The following is a 22,133-nucleotide window of genomic DNA, read 5'->3' on the forward strand; positions in this document are numbered from 1 at the left end:
GGGAGAGGAGAGATATATGCGTATATATAGAAAGAGAGAAAAAGAGAATGAGATATAGAGAGAGGAGAGGAGATAGGAGAGGAGAGGAGAGGAGAGAGGGATGAGAGGAGCGGACAGAGGAGAGGAGAGGAGAGATATATGCGTATATATAGAAAGATAGAAAAAGAGAGAATGAGATATAAAGAGAGGAGAGGAGATGGGAGAGGGGAGAAGAGAGAGGAGAGGAGAGGAGAGGTGAGAGGGATGAGAGGAGCGGACAGAGGAGAGGGGAGAGGAGAGGAGGGAGGGAGGAAATGGAGGAGAGGATCGAGGAAGGAGAGGACGAAGTAGAGGAGGGAGGGAGGAGAGGGGATGGGAAAGGAGAGAGGGACGAGAGGAGAGAGGGAGGAGAGGAGGGAGAAAGGAGAGGAGGGAGGGAGGAGATCGAGGAGAGGAGGGAGGAGATGGTGGAGAGGAGGGAGGGAGGAGAGGAGAGGAGGGAGGAAAGGAGAGAAGAAGGAGAAAGTGAGGAGTGTTTTCTATCCAATACTAATAATAATATGCATATATTAGCAACTGAGACTGAGGAGCAGGCCGTTTACTCTGGGCACCTCTGGGCACCTTTCATCCAAGCTACTCAATAATGCCCCTGCAGCCATAAGTTAACCAGAACTGACCCAAGATCAGCATCTTGAGGCAACCTTACTGCAAAACACAGTCTAAACAGATAGTGCTACCAATATGACACACCTTGTGCAATTGCTTTCCCTTCTCCATTATACCCCTCTGCTCCACTCCCTGTGTCTCTGTGGGGAGTGGAGGGTGGTGTCTGGGGTGGCTGCCCTCCTCCCTGTGTCTCTGTGGGGAGTGGAGGGTGGTGTCTGGGGGGGTGGCTGCCCTCCTCCCTGTGTCTCTGTGGGGAGTAGAGGGTGGTGTCTGGGGGGGGGCTGCCCTCCTCCCTGTGTCTCTGTGGGGAGTAGAGGGTGATGTCTGGGGGGGTGGCTGCCCTCCTCCATGTGTCTCTGTGGGGAGTAGAGGGTGGTGTCTGGGGGGGCTGCCCTCCTCCCTGTGTCTCTGTGGGGAGTAGAGGGCGCTATCTGGGGGGGCTGCCCTCCTCCCTGTGTCTCTGTGGGGAGTAGAGGGCGCTATCTGGGGGGGCTGCCCTCCTCCCTGTGTCTCTGTGGGGAGTAGAGGGTGGTGTCTGGGGGGCTGCCCTCCTCCCTGTGTCTCTGTGGGGAGTAGAGGGTGGTGTCTGGGGGGGCTGCCCTCCTCCCTGTGTCTCCGTGGGGAGTAGAGGCTGGTGTCTGGGGGGGCTGCCCTCCTCCCTGTGTCTCCGTGGGGAGTAGAGGCTGGTGTCTGGGGGGCTGCCCTCCTCCCTGTGTCTCTGTGGGGAGTAGAGGCTGGTGTCTGGGGGGGGGGGCTGCCCTCCTCCCTGTGTCTCCGTGGGGAGTAGAGGCTGGTGTCTGGGGGGCTGCCCTCCTCCCTGTGTCTCCGTGGGGAGTAGAGGCTGGTGTCTGGGGGGGCTGCCCTCCTCCCTGTGTCTCCGTGGGGAGTAGAGGGTGGTGTCTGGGGGGGCTGCCCTCCTCCCTGTGTCTCTGTGGGGAGTAGAGGGTGGTGTCTGGGGGGGCTGCCCTCCTCCCTGTGTCTCCGTGGGGAGTAGAGGCTGGTGTCTGGGGGGGCTGCCCTCCTCCCTGTGTCTCCGTGGGGAGTAGAGGGTGTTGTCTGGGGGGGCTGCCCTCCTCCCTGTGTCTCTGTGGGGAGTAGAGGGTGGTGCCTGGGGGAGCTGCCCTCCTCCCTGTGTCTCTGTGGGGAGTGGAGGGCGGTATCTGGTGGAGGGGGGCTTCCCTCCTCCCTGTGTCTATGTGGGGAGTAGAGGGTGGTGTCTGGGGGGGGGCTGACCCCCTCACCATGTCTCTGTGGGGAGTAGAGCGTGGTGTTTGGGGGGCGGGGGGCTGCTCTCCTCCCTGTGTCTCTGTGGGGAGTAGAGGGCGGTATCTGGAGGGAGGGGGGGGGGTTGCTCCCCTCCATGTGTCTCTTTGGGGAGTAGAGCATGGTTTCCCGGGGGGGGGGGGGGGGGGGGGGCAGACTGAATGCTCATTAGTGATGTACTGAGAGATGAGCCCACATTAGCCACGCATCTAATCAATGGGAAAACCACTGAGCCAGGCCAGCTAGCAGATATTTATAGAGACTGGTGGGCTCAGCGACAACACACACACACACACACACACACACACACACACACACACACACACACACACACACACACACACACACACACACACACACACACACACTCACACACACACACACACACACTCTCTCTCTCTACATTCACCAGGCATATCTGTCTTGGAGGACTTTTGGACAGGCCAGAGGAGGAGAAAGAGACAAGATAGATTCTCTTCCAAATTCAACGTTCATCTTGTTTCTCAAACGTCAAATTTCAAAGTTGTTCCAAATGTCAAAGGCATTAACTCCGAATGGTTAAGGTAAGGCATTAACTCTGAATGGTTAAGGTAAGTGTTAAGGTTTGGGATTGCTGGATTCAAACATGATTATTTTGGAATCAGAGGCAGATGCTTACGCCCACCCGTCGTCCCCGTCCACAACACCCGAGCAAATCCCAAACCTACTTGAAGGTAACAGCAATCACTGTTGCCCTTAGTGCCAGTTTCCACGTCGTCTCCTAAGGTCCTCAGACATGGACAGACGTTGTATACTGACTTGTATCACTGGTAACCTGCCAGGCCAAACGTCATAAGGCACTGAGGAGAACTATGAACAATTAACATGTTGTTGCTGTTAATTATGATTTTTTTAAATGTAATTATTCCTACTCAAAATAATTTGGCAAAACACTTATTCACTCTCTCTCTCTCTCTCTCTCTCTCTCTCTCTCTCTCTCTCTCTCTCTCTCTCTCTCTCTCTCTCTCTCTCTCTCTCTCTCCCTCTCTCTCTCTCTCTCTCTCTCTCTCCCTCCCTCCCTCCCTCCCTCCCTCCCTCCCTCCCTCTCTCTCTCTCTCTCTCTCCCATCCTCTCTCCCCTGTTATCAGTGTTCCTAGTGGGGTAAGGCAGATTAAACATGTAGACTTGGCTTTACTTATCGTGCTGTGTCCAGTACACCCTGGTAGGGATAGAGAGACTGGCATCACAGGACTCTAAGGCTCGACCCTGGAAACACAGACACACACACAAACACACAATCACACGCTCACACACACACACACACACACACACACACACACACACAAACACACGCTCACACACACACACACACACACACACACACACACACACACACACACACACACACACACACACACAATCACACGCTCACACACACACACACACACACACACACACACACACACACACACACACACACACACACACACACACACACACACACACACACACACACACACACACACACACACACACACACACACACACACACACACACACACACACACACACACACACACACACACACACACACACACACACACACACACACACACACAATCACACGCTCACACACACACACACAATTTATCTTTCTCTAAGGATAAACACACTGGTGTGTTCTGGGTGCTTTGGAGAGTGTGGTTTAGGGAAGCAAACATGGTAAACAGTTCCCGAAGCCACACCAGTCAACACTTCGTTACTGGTGCTGAAGATAGGGCAATACTAGGACTGGTCATGTGATGTTTAGAATGCACTTTCTCTTCTGCCCCAATTTCACAGAATGCTGCAGAGAATGAGAGGACTATGGGAAAAGACAGCTAATCCTGTGGTGTATGGTACTACAGTGAAACAGGGTACACACACACACACACACACACACACACACACACACACACACACACACACACACACACACACACACACACACACACACACACACACACACACACACACACACACACACACACACACACACACACACACACACACACACAGTGTAACACTGTAATTTGCTATAAACTGTCTAATCCTAATGGAAGCTGGATGGGGTCACTCTCTCTGGAAGATACAGCCAGCGATCAACAGTCACACACATACGCACGTGCACGTGCACACTCTCTCTGAAAATAGTGTCATCCTTTGTCATTACATTTTTTGCCAGTAAACATGCCAGAAAATGTGTGTGTGTGTGCGTGTGTGTGTGTGTGTGTCAGGCTAAGACATGAACAAACGGAGCGCAAGGGAGGAAAGAGGTTGACATTTCAGACACAAGCTAAGAGACAAAGTTCACACCACTTAATGTTGCACTCTGCTCTCTGTCTCACACTCAGCTCACATACACACACTTCCCCCACACACTCCAGTGTAGAGTACTGACCGGAGAGATAAGATGTCTGTGTTGGACCCATCGAATATTCACAAAGTTTTATTAGTCTTAATTACGGGATACGCACGGTATGCATCGTCCAATGAAATGCTACTTACAGGTACCTTCTAGAACAATTCAACAACAATAAGAAATAATACAATCTAAGAATATGAACAACACATAAATTGCTCAGTAGAATAGAATAAACATTTTAGCATAAGTATAATACAGTAAGACACAATTTATAGTCCAATATATACATGTGTATAGGGGGGGGGCAAGTGTTTAAATAGAGCTTTATAATAAGGGCCTGGTAGCAGCAGTTGTGATGCGGTGTGTGTGGATGTGTGTATGTGTGTATGAGAGAGTACATGTGTTCATAGGTCTGGAGAATCAGAGCAGGTGGTCAGTACAGTTCAAGTGTTCAGCAGTCTGATGGCTTGGAAATAGAAACTGACTCTGAGCCTGTTGGTATCAGAACCTCATGCTCCGAGAGAATCTAGTTAATTAATCTGTCATCTTTATAAACACTGCTGGTTAGGTCGACTTCACATAACATTACAATATCACCTGATTCAAACCTGTCCTAGTTTATATAACTGTTCTGGAACAAACCTGTCCTAGTTTATACAACTGGTCTGGAACAAACCTGTCCTAGTTTATACAACTGTTCTGGAACAAACCTGTCCTAGTTTATACAACTGTTCTGGAACAAACCTGTCCTAGTTTATACAACTGTTCTGGAACAAACCTGTCCTAGTTTATACAACTGTTCTGGAACAAACCTGTCCTAGTTTATACAACTGGTCTGGAACAAACCTGTCCTAGTTTATACAACTGTTCTGGAACAAACCTGTTCTAGTTTATACAACTGTTCTGGAACAAACCTGTCCTAGTTTATACAACTGGTCTGGAACAAACCTGTCCTAGTTTATACAACTGTTCTGGAACAAACCTGTCCTAGTTTATACAACTGTTCTGGAACAAACCTGTTCTAGTTTATACAACTGTTCTGGAACAAACCTGTCCTAGTTTATACAACTGTTCTGGAACAAACCTGTCCTAGTTTATACAACTGTTCTGGAACAAACCTGTCCTAGTTTATACAACTGTTCTGGAACAAACCTGTCCTAGTTTATACAACTGGTCTGGAAAAGTGCTAAAAAAGTGAATACAACACTCTCATCCTCAGTTCCTGTTTTTAAAAGTCAATGTATTCCTCTTCCTTTCCCTCCTCCTTATTCCACGATTATTTATCTTGGTGTTGTGATCTGGAGAGCTGAGAGCTGAGAGCTGAGAGCTGAGAGAGAGAGAGAGAGAGAGAGAGAGAGAGAGAGAGAGAGAGAGAGAGAGAGAGAGAGAGAGAGGGGGAGAGAGAGAGAGGAGAGGGAGAGGGAGAGGGAGAGGGAGAGGGAGAGGGGGAGAGGGAGAGGGAGAGGGAGAGGGAGAGAGAGAGAGAGAGAGAGAGAGAGAGAGAGAGAGAGAGAGAGACAGAGAGAGAGAGAGAGAGAGAGAGAGACAGAGAGAGAGAGAGAGAGAGAGACAGAGACAGAGAGAGAGAGAGAGAGAGAGAGAGAGAGAGAGAGACAGAGAGAGAGAGAGAGAGAGAGAGAGAGAGAGGGGGAAGTGGCTGAACGTTGTACGTGGCGCTACCTGTTTCTCTCCATTCGTTCCCTCTCTCTCCCCCTTTCCCTCTCTCTCTCCATCTCTCTCTCTCTTGCCATCTCTCTCTTTCTCCATCTCTCTCTCTCTGAAGAAAACATCAAAAGCATCTCAGCCAAATGGGGAGTGACAGGGCCTTCATTTGTATTCAGGCTGACATTACACATCTAAACTGTAGTCTTAAGGCTTTTTTAACAGTTTGTCAGGGGAGACTCATTGTTCTCTGACTTTCAGATCTCAGTACTCTCGCAACACTCCTGACTTTTCCCACTCTTCCCCCTAACTTTGATGGATCGTTTTGCCGCGGTTGCCATGCCTCTGAATGTGTGTGCGTGTGTGTGGCTGTTAAACATGAGTAGGTTCCCCTGTCAAAGCTATTTAAGTCGGTGGGTTAAAAAGAAACCGTGCTTTAGCAACAGCAGACACTATAGGTTGGCTCGCCATCCATTAAAATGAATGTGGTTTAAGACAACGGTGAGAGCTTTTACAATCCTAACCAATAATGTAATGTAACTACTTTTTTAAAATCACATAAATTAAAAAAAATAAAAGAAACTAGATGAATGGTATAAAATAAAGAGCAATTGAAATGTAGCAAACGTAAGAACAAGATTCAACTCAGCAAAAATAAAAGCAAACAGTCTGAAAAGCCAAAAAGCCTTCATGACAAAGCTGTTCTAGTGTCCATAGACAGGCTTTATCCAGACTGACGCACGTCAGGGAGAATTAGCAGGAGGAAACATCTGATAGCAGTCTGAGCAGGCGTGTGTCTGTGAGACTAGTATACTTCCTAAAGAGTTGAGCATGCATGCAGTCTTAGCAAATGTACGGAGCTGGCGTGAGAATGGGGTTAACGGGGTGTGTCTGTGTACGAATTTATGCCCCATGTGTGTGTGTGTGTGTGTGTGTGTGCACCTGAGTGTGTTTAGAACTAGGCTCAGTTGGTTGTTTTTTAAATTAATTTCTAATGTAACCTTTATTTAACTAAGCAAATCACAAATTCTTATTTACAATGACGGCCTACCCCGGCCAAACCCTAACAATGCTGGGCCAATTGTGCGCCACCAAATGCGACTCCTAATCACGGCTGGATGTGATACAGCCTGGAATCGAACCAGGGTCTGTAGTGATGCCTCTAGCACTGAGATGCAGTGCCTTAGACTGCTGTGCCACTCGGGAGCCCACGTGTGTGTGTGTGTGTGTGTGTGTGTGTGTGTGTGTGTGTGTGTGTGTGTGTGTGTGTGTGTGTGTGTGTGTGTGTGTGTGTGTGTGTGTGTGTGTGTGTGTGTGTGTGTGTGTGTGTGTGTGTGTGTGTGTATCTATGGTAGGGCGTGGCGTGAGTGTACCCAGTGTAGGATATATTAGTCGATGCTAAGAGAACAGTGGGGGTTCCAGGTGAGGCTAGAAACAGACAGGATCACTTAGAGCAGATTAGGATCAGAACACACGCAATGTAGTGAAGCCAGCCTGGCCTATGGTCTGACCTGTCCCTATGACCTGGCCCATGGTCTGACCTGTTCCTCTGAACTAGCCCATGGTCTGACCTGTTCCTCTGAACTGGCCAATGGTCTGACCTGTCCCTCTGACCTGGCCCATGGTCTGACCTGTCCCTCTGACCCATTAGTTTATCTGCTGACGTAATAAGGCCTTGTTGGGAGTCAGGTATCTGCTGTGGACAGACAGACAGACAGACAGACAGACAGACAGACAGACAGACAGACAGTAGCAGCAGCTTTCCTGGGACAGGGGATAGGGTTTAAAAACCCTGCCAGCCAGCCAGCCAGCCAGCCAGCCAGACATACAGACAGACAGTAGCAGCAGCCTTCCTGGGACAGGGGATAGGGTTTAAAAACCCTGCCAGCCAGCCAGACATACAGACAGACAGTAGTAGCAGCCTTTCTGGGACAGGGGATAGGGTTTAAAAACCCTGCCAGCCAGCCAGACAGACAGACATACAGACAGACAGTAGTAGCAGCCTTCCTGGGACAGGGGATAGGGTTTAAAAACCCTCCCAGCCAGCCAGCCAGACATACAGACAGACAGTAGTAGCAGCCTTCCTGGGACAGGGGAAAGGGTTTAAAAACCCTGCCAGCCAGCCAGACAGACAGACATACAGGCAGACAGTAGTAGCAGCAGCCTTCCTGGGACAGGGGATAGGGTTTAAAGACCCTGCCAGCCAGACAGACATACAGACAGACAGTAGTAGCAGCCTTCCTGGGACAGGGGAAAGGGTTTAAAAACCCTGCCAGACAGACAGACAGACAGACAGACAGACAGACAGACAGACAGACAGACAGACAGACAGACAGACAGACAGACAGACAGACAGTAGTAGCAGCCTTCCTGGGACAGGGGAAAGGGTTTAAAAACCCTGCCAGCCAGACAGACAGACAGACAGACAGACAGACAGACAGACAGACAGACAGACAGACAGTAGTAGCAGCCTTCCTGGGACAGGGGAAAGGGTTTAAAAACCCTGCCAGACAGACAGACAGACAGACAGACAGACAGACAGACAGACAGACAGACAGACAGACAGACAGACAGACAGACAGACAGTAGTAGCAGCCTTCCTGGGACAGGGGAAAGGGTAAACCCCTTTGATATCATAGGAGGTCAGGGAGTTTGGAATGATGCCTTCAGCTAATACACTTCACTCCTGATCTATTGCAGTACTTGTATTGGCTTGGGACTGTTGTGAATGAATGTACTTAAGCAGAGCATGGAGGTAACTGAGAATGTGAACTGTACTGCAAATAAACAGTGAGTTTGCAGTTATCAAGAGTTGACCCTTATGGAAATACTACATTAATTTCACATGACATGTGAAGCATTCCAAATACATGTTTTCATGTGATCACATGATCTAATATGAAGTTAACGTAATAACGTGACAAAATGTAAAGTAACATGTGTTTTCATGAAACTACATGTGAAAACGTGATCGTATTAAATTTCATGTGCATGTGATTTTCCACATGTGAATTGATGTTTTTTTTTAAAGTAAGGGGAGTTTTAATGGAGTTGAGAGTAGAATGGATCAGGACTACACATCTACAATTACAATGTGAAGAGACACAAACCTTATAATACTGTAAATATCAACCGAGAAGTGTTGAGAAATGCTAGAAGTCCTTACACTGAGTATTTCTAAACGTGTAGTCTGGTCCAGCACATTCTTGTTCCCAGGTGTCTATCTGAAGTACATGGCAGGTTGATCCAGGGCTACCCCAAACACAGGTCTACACAGACATCCATATCTATTTCCCACAGCTAGCCTAATGTCTTTCATGTGTTGGGATGGATGTACTGAAGCACTAGGAAACACCACATCTTCCATTTTTACTCGAATAAACAGCAGCAGAGAAATAAAGTATTCTAAAAACTAAAAACTCAACTCCCTTGGCCCTCCTTCCCTTCATCTCTCTCGCTCTATTTGAGCTGAGACGGGATGTGTGCCCGTTAGCAGCCTGCCATGTCTCTAACAGGGTTCGTCCTATAGGACGCAACACAAAACCACCGGCTTTGAAGTCCGACCCAACATTATACAGGGTGTCACTGCGTATCACTGATAACTAATACTCTAGGTCTTAATTTACATCTTCACCGGGTGTTTTATAGAGGAGGGTCACTGGAGAGAGAGAGGCTGGCGTAGTGTGCCTGAATGGCTGGCTGGCTGACTGGCTGAATGGCTGGCTGGCGTTCTATACCGTCTGTAGGTAGACTGGTCTGTAGCTGCTAATCCACAAAGCAGATTATATTTATTTTGGCGGCGGCTGGTAATTCGTTAAAGTCAACAAAGGCTTTCCATTAGACCCCTGCTGTTGTCCTCAAAACAGACACTCTGTTGGTCCCAAAGCACTGAGCGATGTGAGGAGCGACACGCGCACACACGCACTCACCCACCCACACACCCCCACACACACGCACGCACGCACGCACGCACGCACTCACACACACACACACACACACACACACACACACACACACACACACACACACACACACACACACACACACACACACACACACACACACACACACACACGCACGCGCACACACAAACCAAACACACACACGCACACACCCGCACACACACGCACGCACACACCCGCACACCCGCACACACACACACACATACATATGCAAACAAACAGGCACGCACGCAATATGCACACAAAAAGAAAAGCACACATGCACACGTCTCAAACAGAGAGGGAGGCCAGGGAGTTAGGGACCGAAAGAGGGGAGGGTAGAGAGAGGAAAAAGCATTCAAAAAACAAAGTGTGAGAGAGGGGAGTAGAGAGCGAGGGACCTGGAGAGAGAAGGCAAAAGAGAAAAAGGGGGTGAGGAGGGTGGGGAATGCAAAGCGAGTACACTGGAGAGAAGGAGAGAGGAAGAGAAGGAAGGGGAGGGAGGGAGGGAGGAGGGAGAGAGAAGAGAAGGAAGGGGAGGGAGGGAGGAGGGAGGGAGGGAGAGAGGAAGAGAAGGAAGGGGAGGGAGAGGGGAGGGAGGGAGGGAGGAGGAGGGAGGGAGAGAGGAAGAGAAGGAAGGGGAGGAGGGAGGAGGGGAGAGAGGAAAAGAAGGAAGGGGAGGGAGGGAGGGAGAGAGGAAGAGAAGGAAGGGGAGGGAGGGAGGAGGGGGAGGGAGAGAGGAAGAGAAGGAAGGGGAGGGAGGGAGGAGGGAGAGAGGAAAAGAAGGAAGAGGAGGGAGGGAGGAGGGAGGGAGGGAGGAAAAGAAGGAAGGGGAGGGAGGGAGGAGGGAGGGAGGGAGGAAAAGAGGGAGGGAGGGAGGGAGGGAGGGAGGGAGGGAGGGAGGGAGGAGGGAGAGAGGAAAAGAAGGAAGGGGAGGGAGGGAGGGAGGGAGGGAGGGAGGGAGGAGGGAGGAGGGAGGAGGGAGGGAGAGAGGAAGAGAAGTAAGGGGAGGGAGGAGGGAGGGAGAGAGGAAGAGAAGGAAGGGGAGGGAGGAGGGAGAGAGGAAGAGAAGGAAGGGGAGGGGAGGGAGGGAGGGAGGAGGGAGAGAGGAAAAGAAGGAAAAGAGGGAGGGAGGAGGGAGAGAGGAAAAGAAGGAAGGGGAGGGAGGGAGGAGGGAGAGAGGAAGAGAAGGATGGGGAGGGAGGGAGGAGGGAGAGAGGAAGAGAAGGAAGGGGAGGGAGGGAGGGGGAGGGAGAGAGGAAGAGAAGGAAGGGGAGGGGGGAGGAGGGAGAGAGGAAAAGGAAGGGGAGGGAGGGAGGAGGGAGGGAGGGAGGAAAAGAAGGAAGGGGAGGGAGGGAGGAGGGAGAGAGGAAGAGAAGGAAGGGGGGAGGGAGGGAGGGAGGGAGAGAGGAAAAGAAGGAAGGGGAGGGAGGGAGGAGGGAGAGAGGAAGAGAAGGATGGGGAGGGAGGGAGGAGGAAGAGAGAAAAAGAAGGAAGGGGGAGGGAGGTAGAGAGGAGGGAGAGAGGAAAAGAAGGAAGGGGAGGGAGGGAGGAGGGAGGGAGAGAGGAAGAGAAGGAAGGGGAGGGAGGGAGGAGGGGGAGAGGAAAAGAAGGAAGGGGAGGGAGGGAGGGAGAGAGGAAGAGAAGGAATGGGGAGAGAGGGAGGGGGAGGGAGAGAGGAAGAGAAGGAAGGGGAGGGAGGGAGGAGGGAGAGAGGAAAAGAAGGAAGGGGAGGGAGGGAGGAGGGAGGGAGGGAGGAAAAGAAGGAAGGGGAGGGAGGGAGGGAGGAGGGAGGGGGGAGAAGTGTAGCCCAGACATGGGCCTTTATGTTTAGTCCTCTTTGTTTCACGCTATCACTCTCAGAGCCCTCAGCTGGCCACTGACGCAATGTAGTCATTTAGGCTCATTCTTCAAAATAAAGGCCTGAAACTATGTCTAAAGGCTGTAGACACCTTCGGGAAGCCACAGAAAAAGGAATATGATTGATATCCCTTTCAATGGGCAATAGGGATGCATAGAACGACAGGGGTTTCAAAATAAGAGTCACTTCCTGATTGGATTTTTCTCAGGATTTCTTCTGCAATATCAGTTCTGTTATACTCTCAGACAATATTTTTACAGTTTTGGAAATTTTAGAGTGTTTTCTATCCTAAGCTGTCAATTATATGCATATTCTAGCATCAGGTCCTGAGAAATTAGGCGGTTTACTTTATTTTTTCCAAAAATAAAAATAGTGCCCCCTCGTTTCAAGAGGTTAAGAGAACGTTTTCAAGGTCAAACGTGGTTCCATTTAATTCTCAAATAGTTCAGAGAACGTTTGAGAAACAACGTTCTACTGTGTGAATTTCAGTACTTCAGCATAACGTTCTCTACAGGTTTCCTAAAGTCATGTTCTGAAATTGCACTGAGAATGTTAAGAAAACCGCAAGAAAACTTTAGGAATGTTCAAAGAACGTCCTAAGAATGTTATTTAAAAACATATACATTCCGTTCTCAGCATCAACAAAACTCTCTCTATGCTCTATCTTGTTAAGTGTGTTCAGGTGTGTTGGCCTCACTAATTGGCCACACCTGATCTTAATGAGTGCTTAGTTCCTTTGAAATGGGGTCTGTTTGAATAGATTGAAATTAACAGCTTTGTATATATAAAAAACATGGCATGCTAGCTCCATCTTATCTGTCGTTGGAGTTTAAAAAAAAGTTTACTCAAAATAAGCCATCAGTGAAATTTTCTGTGTAGGTTTTAATAAACCTCCATGGGGACTTTCAAGGAACCAGAGTAAAATGTTCTCAGCACCTCCCTGCAACCTAAAAATAAATGTTCCCAGAACAGGCAGAATTTTCACTTCCATTCTCAGAACATAAAAAACGTTCAGTTTTACTAGCCAGGAAATGAATGGCTTAGATCCCAGAACCAAATGGGAAACCAAAAGCGTATGTTCCCACATCTTCCTAGGGACCAAATGTGCTAGCTGGTTATTCTCCACCTCAGGCAACAGGAAATGGAATTCCCTCCCTTCCACCTTAAGAAGCACTAGCGACTTTAAATCCTTCTCCATGGAGGTCAAAATATGGATCAAGGCGCATCAATCCTGCACACATTGACTGATTCTTAATGTACTCAACTCTCAATGTGTTTTATGATGTGTCCTGTATTTAATCTATTTATTTGTTGTTTCCTGTAATTGTCTTAATCTGTTATATCCTACTATACTACTGTAGGAGGGATGTGTATGTGTATAACTATGTTTATGTATTTAGCTATATTTAGCTAGGACTTCAAATAAAAATGATCTGTGTTGAGCTAACTCTGGTGCAAACATCCTATTTCACTACCCGAAATGTATGTTTTTAATTGCACATGGTCCCTTTAAATAAACGACTAGTAACAATTTGTTTCAATACATCCATTTCAATGAATAGAAACACATGCATGTGTCAACTATGTGAAAAATGGATAGGTAGAATCAGGTGAACATTTCCAGATCAGGAATACTGTACATTTAGAAAGTACAAAGCTGCTATCTGATGCGTCAGTGCATGTTGTTGCTGTATGTCTCAGAGTGAGGATTGTTTCTGAGTGTATCAGAGTGTTTCTGAGTGTCTCTCAGAGTGAGGATGGTATCAGAGTGTTTCTGAGTGTCTCTCAGAGTGAGGATGGTATCAGAGTGTTTCTGAGTGTCTCTCAGAGTGAGGATGATATCAGAGTGTTTCTGAGTGTCTCTCAGAGTGAGGATGATATCAGAGTGTTTCTGAGTGTCTCTCAGAGTGAGGATGGTACCAGAGTGCTTCTGAGTGTCTCTCAGAATGAGGATGATATCAGAGTGTTTCTGAGTGTCTCTCAGAGTGGTATTAGTGTGTCAGCATCCAGCAGTGTTGCTACTCCAGCAACCTGGGACCTGACTGGGGCAGAGAGAGAGAGAGAGAGAGAGAGAGAGAGAGAGAGAGAGAGAGAGAGAGAGAGAGAGAGAGAGAGAGAGACCTGTCTACCCTTCAGCACCGTGACAAGGGACATGACTAGAGTTGGTGTGGTAGGGAGTTAGAGAGAGCTGTGTGTGGGAGGAACTGGATGTGAAGGAGGTGGGAGAACTGGAGAGCGATGTATGGGGTTGACTTGAAAGAGAGAGAGATGGATGTGTGTGTGTGTTGGGGGGGGGCACTAATTGGAAGCTAGGGTCAGAGGGTTGAGTCCCTGAGAAATGCAGGTTGACAGGACTCTCTAAATGTCTCAATCTCTCCTCTCACATTATCCCTCTCCTCCCCCATCCCTTCATGCCTGATCACTTCATTCACTCCTCCCTTTCCCCATCTTCGCTTTCATCTCATCCTCTCTCTGCTGTCCAGAGAGAGAGAGAGAGAGAGAGAGAGAGAGAGAAGGAGAGAGAGAGAGAGAGAGAGCACTTAACCCCTGGTAAGGAAGGTGAGTATCTAATGTGGAGAGAAAATAACCTCCACTGTACAGACAGAAAAACATCTCTCTTTTAATCCCTGAAGAATCTATCTTTGTGTTCACTTCTAAACCTGAAGAATCTATCTCTCTGTGTTCACTTCTAACCCTGAATAATCTATCTCTGTGTTCACTTCTAACCCTGAAGAATCTATCTCTGTGTTCACTTCTAACCCTGAATAATCTATCTCTGTGTTCACTTCTAACCCTGAAGAATCTATCTCTGTGTTCACTTCTAACCTTGAAGAATCTATCTCTGTGTTCACTTCTAACCCTGAAGAATCTATCTCTCTGTGTTCACTTCTAACCCTGAAGAATCTCTCTCTCTGTGTTCACTTCTAACCCTGAAGAATCTCTCTGTGTTCACTTCTGACCCTAAAGAATCTATCTCTCTGTGTTCACTTCTAATCCCAAAGAATTTCCATATTCACTCAAGCCAGTGAATATTTTGAGATTTGGGCCAAGTCTGCTCCCTGAACAGTGCATGTGTGTGTGTGCGTCTCTTTGTGTGTCTGTTTGTGTGTATGCGTGTGTGTGTGAGAGAGGTTTCGCACCACCTGTGTGTGTGTGTGTGTGTGTGTGTGTGTGTGTGTGTGTGTGTGTGTGTGTGTGTGTGTGTGTGTGTGTGTGTGTGCTTGTGCGTGTGTGTGTGTGATTTGGTCCTACTCTGAGCAGTGAGGAACATATATTATTTAGAGGAGGTAACCTGAAGCTTCCTCTGCTCAGAGAAATCTGCTGCCTCTCCCGTGAGAGAATAGAGAATAAATTAGTGTTTGTGTTGAGTAAAAGACACATTCCCGTACTGTATGCCTGGCATGGCTCATCTCAGCTCATCTCAAAGGCCCAAAGCATGCATTCTCAAACATACAAACACACGCACACACACACACAAACACACACACAGATCCTGAGAATCAGAGGTCCCTGTAAAAGCTCATCAATAAAACGGGAAGTCTTTATTAGGTGTTTCCTCTCACTGTATCCATTTGTTTACATTCACACTGGGATGTTTGTGTGTGTTCTATATGCAGGGGGTACCGGTACTGAGGCAATGTGTGGGAGTACATGTTAGTCGAGGTAATGTTTACTGTAGGTAGGGGTAAAATGACTATGCATAGATAATAAAGAGCAAGTAGCAGCAGTGTAAAAACAAAGGAGAGTTGGCGGGATGTCAATGTAAATAGTCCGGCTGGCCATTTGATTAATTGTCCAGCAGTCTTATGCTCCGGTACCGCTTGCCTTGCGGAACAGTCTGTGATTTGGGTGGCTGGAGTATGACAATTCAGAGTGATAATGTCGTTCCCTCTTCAAGACTGTGTTGGTATGTGTGGACCATGATAATTCCTTAACGATGTGGACACCGAGGAACTTGAAGCTGTAGATCTGCTCTACTACAGCCCTGTCAATGTGGGTGGGTACGTGCTCAGCCCTCCATTTCCTGTTGTCTATGATCAGCTCCTTTGTCTTGCTGACGACGTCATTGTCAAATGTAATGATTGTGTTGGAGTTCTGCATGGCCACGCAACCGTTTGTGAACAGGGAGTACAGGAGGGGACTTAACACTCACCCCTGAGGGGCCCCCGTGTTGGGGGTCAGCATGTCGGATGTGTTGTTGCCTACCCTACCCACCTGGGAGCAGGTCATCAGGAAGTCCAGGATCCAGTTGCAGAGGGAGGTGTTTAATCCCAGGGTTCTTGGCTTAGTGATGAGTTTGGAGGGCATTATGCTGTTGAACGCTGAGCTATAGTCAATAAACAAAATTCTCACTTTGGTGTTCCTTTTGTCCAGATGGGAAAGGGAAGTTTGAAGTTCAAAAGAGATTGCGTCATCTGTGTATCTGTTGGGGCGGTATGCGAGTTGGAGAGGGTCCAGTGTATCTGGGATGATGGTGTTGATGTGAGCCATGACCAGCCTTTCAAAGCATTTCATGGCTACAGACGTGTCCTATAGGGCCATAGCCATTTAGACAGGTTACCTTGGCGTTCTTGAGCACAGGGACTATGATGGTCTGCTTGAAACAGGGAGAGGTTGAAAATGTCAGTGAGGACACTTGCCAGCTGGTCAGTGCATGCTCTGAGTACGCCTCCAGGTAATCCATCTGGCCCTGCAGCCTTGTAAATATTAACCTGTTTAAAGGTCTTACTCACATTGGCTACGGAGAGCGTGATCACACAGTCTTCCAGAACAGCTGGTGATCTCATGCATGGTTCAGTATTGCTAGCCTCGAAGCGAGCATAGAAAGTATTAATTTAGCTCATATGATAGGCTCGCGTCAATGGACAGCTCATGGCTGGGTTTCCCTTTGTAATCTAGAGAGTTTGCAAGCCCTGCCTCTATCTGACGGGCGTCAAACGCCGAGCACTGCCCGAACAAGGAGAGGCAACGACTTTGGAGAAGTCGTGACAGTACCCCCCTGACGCGCGGCTCCAGCCGCGCGTCGACACCGGCCTCGGGGACAACCCAGAGGGCGAGGTGCAGGGCGATCCGGATGGAGACGGTGGAATTCTGATAACATGGAAGGATCTAACACGTCCTCCACCGGAACCCAGCATCTCTCCTCTGGCCCGTAACCCTCCCAGTCCACGAGGTACTGAAGGCCCCTCGCCCGACATCTCGAATCCAAAATGGACCAAGCACCCTGCGCACCAGGGAAACATGCTCGGCGCGTGTAGCAGAGTATATCAGAATATCATCAATATACACCACTACACCCTGCCCGTGCAGGTCCCTGAAGATCTCATCTACAAATGATTGGAAAACTCATGGAGCATTCATCAACCCATATGGCATGACAAGGTACTCATAATGACCTGAGGTGGTGCTAAATGCCGTCTTCCACTCATCACCCTTCCGAATATGCACAAGATTGTACGCACTCCTGAGATCCAATTTTGTGAAAAAACGTGCCCCGTGCATAAACTCAATAACCGTATTGATCAGAGGTAGCGGGTAACTATATTTCACTGTGATTTTATTAAGACCTCGTAAACCGCCATCCTTTTTTTTCACAAAAAAGAAACTCGAAGAGACGGGTGAAATGGATGGCTGAATGAACCCCTGATGCAGGGATTCAGAGACATATGTCTCCATAGCCTCCGTCTCCGCTTGCGACAGGGGATACACGTGACTCTTGGGATATGCAGCGTCTACCAGGAGATCTATCGTACAATCCCCCCGTCGATGGGGTGGTAATTGAGTCGCCTTCTTTTTACAGAAGGCGAGAGCCAAATCAGCATATTCGGGGGGAATGCCCATGGTGGAGACCTAGTCTGGACTTTCCACCGTAGTAGCACCAACAGAAACCCCTAAACACCTACCTGAGCATTCTCACGACCACCCCGTGAGAGCCTTCTGTGGCCAAGAAACAGTGGGGTTATGGCAAGCTAACCAGTGTAGGCCTAGCACCACAGAATACGCAGGAGAATCAATAAGGAAAAGACTAATCTTCTCCTTGTGACCCCCCTGCGTTATCATACACAAAGGTGCGGTTACCTCCATGATAAACCCTGACCCTAATGGTCGACTATCTAAGGCATGAATAGGGAAAGGCATATCCACAGGAACAATAGGGATCCCTAAACTATAAGCTAGACTTTTATTAATGAAATTCCCAGCCGCACCTGAATCTACTCGCGCCTTATACTGGGAATGCAGGGAAAAATCAGAAAAAGAGACCGAGACTCTGGATGAGAATGGTGCCTACTCATCTGGGGTGAAGCCAGAATGCCCTGCCTGCCTTCTCTATTCCCAGAGGAACCAACCCGGCACCAACCAGCCGTGTGCCCTCTGCGACCATGAATGGTGTTCGAGCGGAAACCCCCTCCGGTCTCCCTGCGCACCATCCCTCACAGTTCCATAGGTTAGGGAGAGAGGGTGCGGGAGGATGGAACAACCAGACCCCGATCTAGACGTCCACGAGTAGCCAGCATGTTGTCCAGCTTGATGGACATGTCCACCAGCTGGTCGAAGGTGAGGGTGGTGTCTCTACAGGCCAGCTCCCGACGGACGTCCTCGCGTAGACTACAACGGTAATGGTCGATCAGGGCCCTGTCGCTCCATCCAGCGCCGGCAGCCAAGGTCCTAAATTCCAAAGCAAACTCCTGTGCACTCCTCCTCTCCTGCCTCAGATGAAAGAGGAGCTCACTCGCTGCTTTGCCTTCAGGTGGATGATCGAATACTATCCGGAATCGGCGGGTGAACTCCTCAAAATGGTCCAATGCCGCATCCTCCCCTCGACACACAGCGCTGGCCCATTCCAGGGCTTTCCCGGTGAGGCATGAGACGAGGGAGTAACTCTTCTCAAGATCAGATGGTACTGGGGAGGCCGTGGCTAGATATAAGTTCAGCTTAAGGAGGAAACCCTGGCAGCCGGCAGTATCTCCGTTGTATCCCGTGGGTAGGGATAAATGGATCTTCGGTTCCGGAGAGGAAAAAACGTTCAAGGGAGATTCCGGTTGTGGTGGTGGTGGCGCTGGAGAAACTCCCTGTCTCTTCCAGCGATCCATATTCTGGACAATGCGATCCATGACGGAGCTTAAACAGTCAAGCTCCCTTGCTTGTTCCTGAACGCGTTCCTCCAGCTCCATGAGTATAGTGTCCTCTCCTGCTGACTTCATATTGTTGGTCAGAGATTCTGTCAGACATATGTGTATAGGTGGCAGGGAAGTCAGGCGCAGGAGAGTCAAACGGAGTGTAAAATGGAGTCTTTTAATAATGTCCTCGTAACATGCTCCATAACACTAAATAGAAAAAAGGAACATAAACAAATATGGGTACGAAGACCCGTCGCGCACCTATACAACAAAAACACTACACTGACAATAAACAATCTCTGACAAAGACATGAGGGGAAACAGGGGGTTAAATACACAACAGGTAATGAATGGGATTGAAAACAGGTGTGTGGGAAGACAAGACAAAACCAATGGAAAATGAAAAATGGATCAATGATGGCTAGAAGACCGGTGACGTCGAACGCCGAGCACCGCCCGAACAAGGAGAGGCAACGACTTCGGTAGAAGTCGTGACAGTTTGATTTTTCATCTGAGGGCTGTAGCGGGATTTCTTATTCAGTAAGCATCCAGATTGATGTCCCGCTCCTTGAAAGAGGCAGCTCTAGCCTTTAGCTCAGTGTGGATGTTGCCTGTAATCCATGGCTTCTGGTAGGGAGGGATATGTACATACGGTCACTGTGGGGACGACGTCGGCGATGCACTAATTAATGAAGCCGGAGGCTGACGTGGAAAACTCCTCAATGCCATCGGATGAATCATGGAACATATTTCAGTCTGTGCTAGCGAAACAGTCGTGTAGCTTAGCATCTGCTTCGACGGACCACTTCAGTATTGAACTTCTAAGCAGGAATCAGAAGTATAAAGTTATTGTCAGATTCGGCAAACATGTTAAAGATCAGCTCAAAAACAAAATACACAAAATAAAATAATTGGTCAGGAGCCCGTAAAATGACCGCTATTCTCGATTGCCTCTGCCATTCTGTCAATTAGAATCACCTTTGGATTACAGCTGTGAGTTTTTCTGTGTAAGTCTCTAAGAGCTTTTCACATCTGGATTTTACAATATTATCACATTATTATTTAAAAAATGCTTTAAGCTCTGTCAAGTTTGTTATTAATCATTGCTAGACAGCCATTTTCAATCCAATTTAAGTAAAAACTGTAACTAGGACATTCAGGAACATTCAACGCAACTCCAGTGTATATTTGCCCTTGTGTTTTAGGTTATTGTCCTGGCCTTGTGTTTTAGGTTATTGTCCTGGCCTTGTGTTTTAGGTTATTGTCCTGGCCTTGTGTTTTAGGTTATTGTCCTGGCCTTGTGTTTTAGGTTATTGTCCTGGCCTTGTGTTTTAGGTTATTGTCCTGGCCTTGTGTTTTAGGTTATTGTCCTGGCCTTGTGTTTTAGGTTATTGTCCTGGCCTTGTGTTTTAGGTTAATGTCCTGGCCTTGTGTTTTAGGTTATTGTCCTGGCCTTGTGTTTTAGGTTATTGTCCTGGCCTTGTGTTTTAGGTTATTGTCCTGGCCTTGTGTTTTAGGTTATTGTCCTGGCCTTGTGTTTTAGGTTATTGTCCTGGCCTTGTGTTTTAGGTTATTGTCCTGGCCTTGTGTTTTAGGTTATTGTCCTGGCCTTGTGTTTTAGGTTATTGTCCTGGCCTTGTGTTTTAGGTTATTGTCCTGGCCTTGTGTTTTAGGTTATTGTCCTGGCCTTGTGTTTTAGGTTATTGTCCTGGCCTTGTGTTTTAGGTTATTGTCCTGGCCTTGTGTTTTAGGTTATTGTCCTGGCCTTGTGTTTTAGGTTATTGTCCTGGCCTTGTGTTTTAGGTTATTGTCCTTGTGTTTTAGGTTAATGTCCTGGCCTTGTGTTTTAGGTTATTGTCCTGGCCTTGTGTTTTAGGTTATTGTCCTGGCCTTGTGTTTTAGGTTATTGTCCTGGCCTTGTGTTTTAGGTTATTGTCCTGGCCTTGTGTTTTAGGTTATTGTCCTGGCCTTGTGTTTTAGGTTATTGTCCTGGCCTTGTGTTTTAGGTTATTGTCCTGGCCTTGTGTTTTAGGTTATTGTCCTGGCCTTGCCTTTTAGGTTATTGTCCTGGCCTTGTGTTTTAGGTTATTGTCCTGGCCTTGGCCTTGCCTTTAGGTTATTGTCCTGGCCTTGTGGTTTTGTCCTGGCCTTGCCTTTTAGGTTATTGTCCTGGCCTTGTGTTTTTTAGGTTATTGTCCTGGCCTTGCGTTTTAGGTTATTGTCCTGGCCTTGTCTTTTAGGTTATTGTCCTGGCCTTGTGTTTTAGGTTATTGTCCTGGCCTTGCCTTTTAGGTTATTGTCCTGGCCTTGTGTTTTAGGTTATTGTCCTGGCCTTGTGTTTTAGGTTATTGTCCTGGCCTTGTGTTTTAGGTTATTGTCCTGGCCTTGCGTTTTAGGTTATTGTCCTGGCCTTGCGTTTTAGGTTATTGTCCTGGCCTTGCGTTTTAGGTTATTGTCCTGGCCTTGTGTTTTAGGTTTTTGTCCTGGCCTTGCCTTTTAGGTTATTGTCCTGGCCTTGTGTTTTAGGTTTTTGTCCTGCTGAAAGGTGAATTCATCTCCCAGTGTCTGTTGGAAAGCAGACTGAACCAGATTTCCACTAGGATTTTGCCTGTGCTTAGCTCTATTCCCTTTCTTTTCATCCTAAAAAAACTCCCTAGTCCTTGCCAATGACAATAAATCCCATAACATGATGCAGCCACCAACATGCTTGAAAATATGAAGAGTGGTACTCGGTGAAGTGTTGTGTTGGATTTGCCCCAAACATAAAGGCTTTTGTATTTGGGACATAAAGTTAACTTGTTTGACACATGTTTTGCAGTTTTACTTTAGTGTCTTATTGCCAACAGGAGGCAAGGAGTTTTGGAATATATTTGTATCCTGTGCAGGCTTCCTTCTTTTCACTATAACTTAGCTTAGTATTGTGGAGTAATTACAATGTCGTTGATCAATCGTCAGTTCTCTTATCGCAGCCATTAAACTCTATAACTGTTTTAAAGTCACCACTGGCCTCATGGTAAAATCCCTGAGTTGTTTCCTTCCTCTTTGGCAACTGAGTTAGGAAGGACACCTGTGTCTTTCTAATGACTGGGTGTATTGATAAACCATCTAAAGTGTAATTAATAACTTCACCATGTTCAAAGGGATATTCAATGTCCTCTTTTTTTACCCATCTACCAATAGGTACACTTCTTTGCGAGGTATTGGAAAAACCTCCCTGATCTTTGTGGGTGAATCTGTGTTTGACATGTACTGCTCGACTG

General features: G+C 47.9%; 2 protein-coding genes across 3 annotated transcripts in view; both read right to left on the bottom strand.

The window, feature by feature from the left end:
- Window positions 1-22,133, bottom strand: part of LOC135508382 (estrogen-related receptor gamma-like) — a 295,554-nt gene that overhangs the window by 234,406 nt on the left and 39,015 nt on the right. The window lies entirely within an intron of this gene.
- On the bottom strand, window positions 682-2,031 carry LOC135507511 (uncharacterized). Its single transcript, XM_064927022.1, has one exon. It carries the CDS (start codon window positions 2,029-2,031, stop codon window positions 682-684), a length of 1,350 nt encoding a protein of 449 aa, XP_064783094.1.

Source organism: Oncorhynchus masou, chromosome 21, assembly GCF_036934945.1.
Source record: "Oncorhynchus masou masou isolate Uvic2021 chromosome 21, UVic_Omas_1.1, whole genome shotgun sequence".
NCBI lineage: Eukaryota > Metazoa > Chordata > Actinopteri > Salmoniformes > Salmonidae > Oncorhynchus > Oncorhynchus masou.

What these genes read in the sequence shown, in the direction of transcription:
- LOC135507511 (XM_064927022.1), bottom strand. Translation starts at nt 2,031, where the DNA reads ATGCTCTACTCCCCAAAGAGACACATGGAGGGGAGCAACCCCCCCCCC.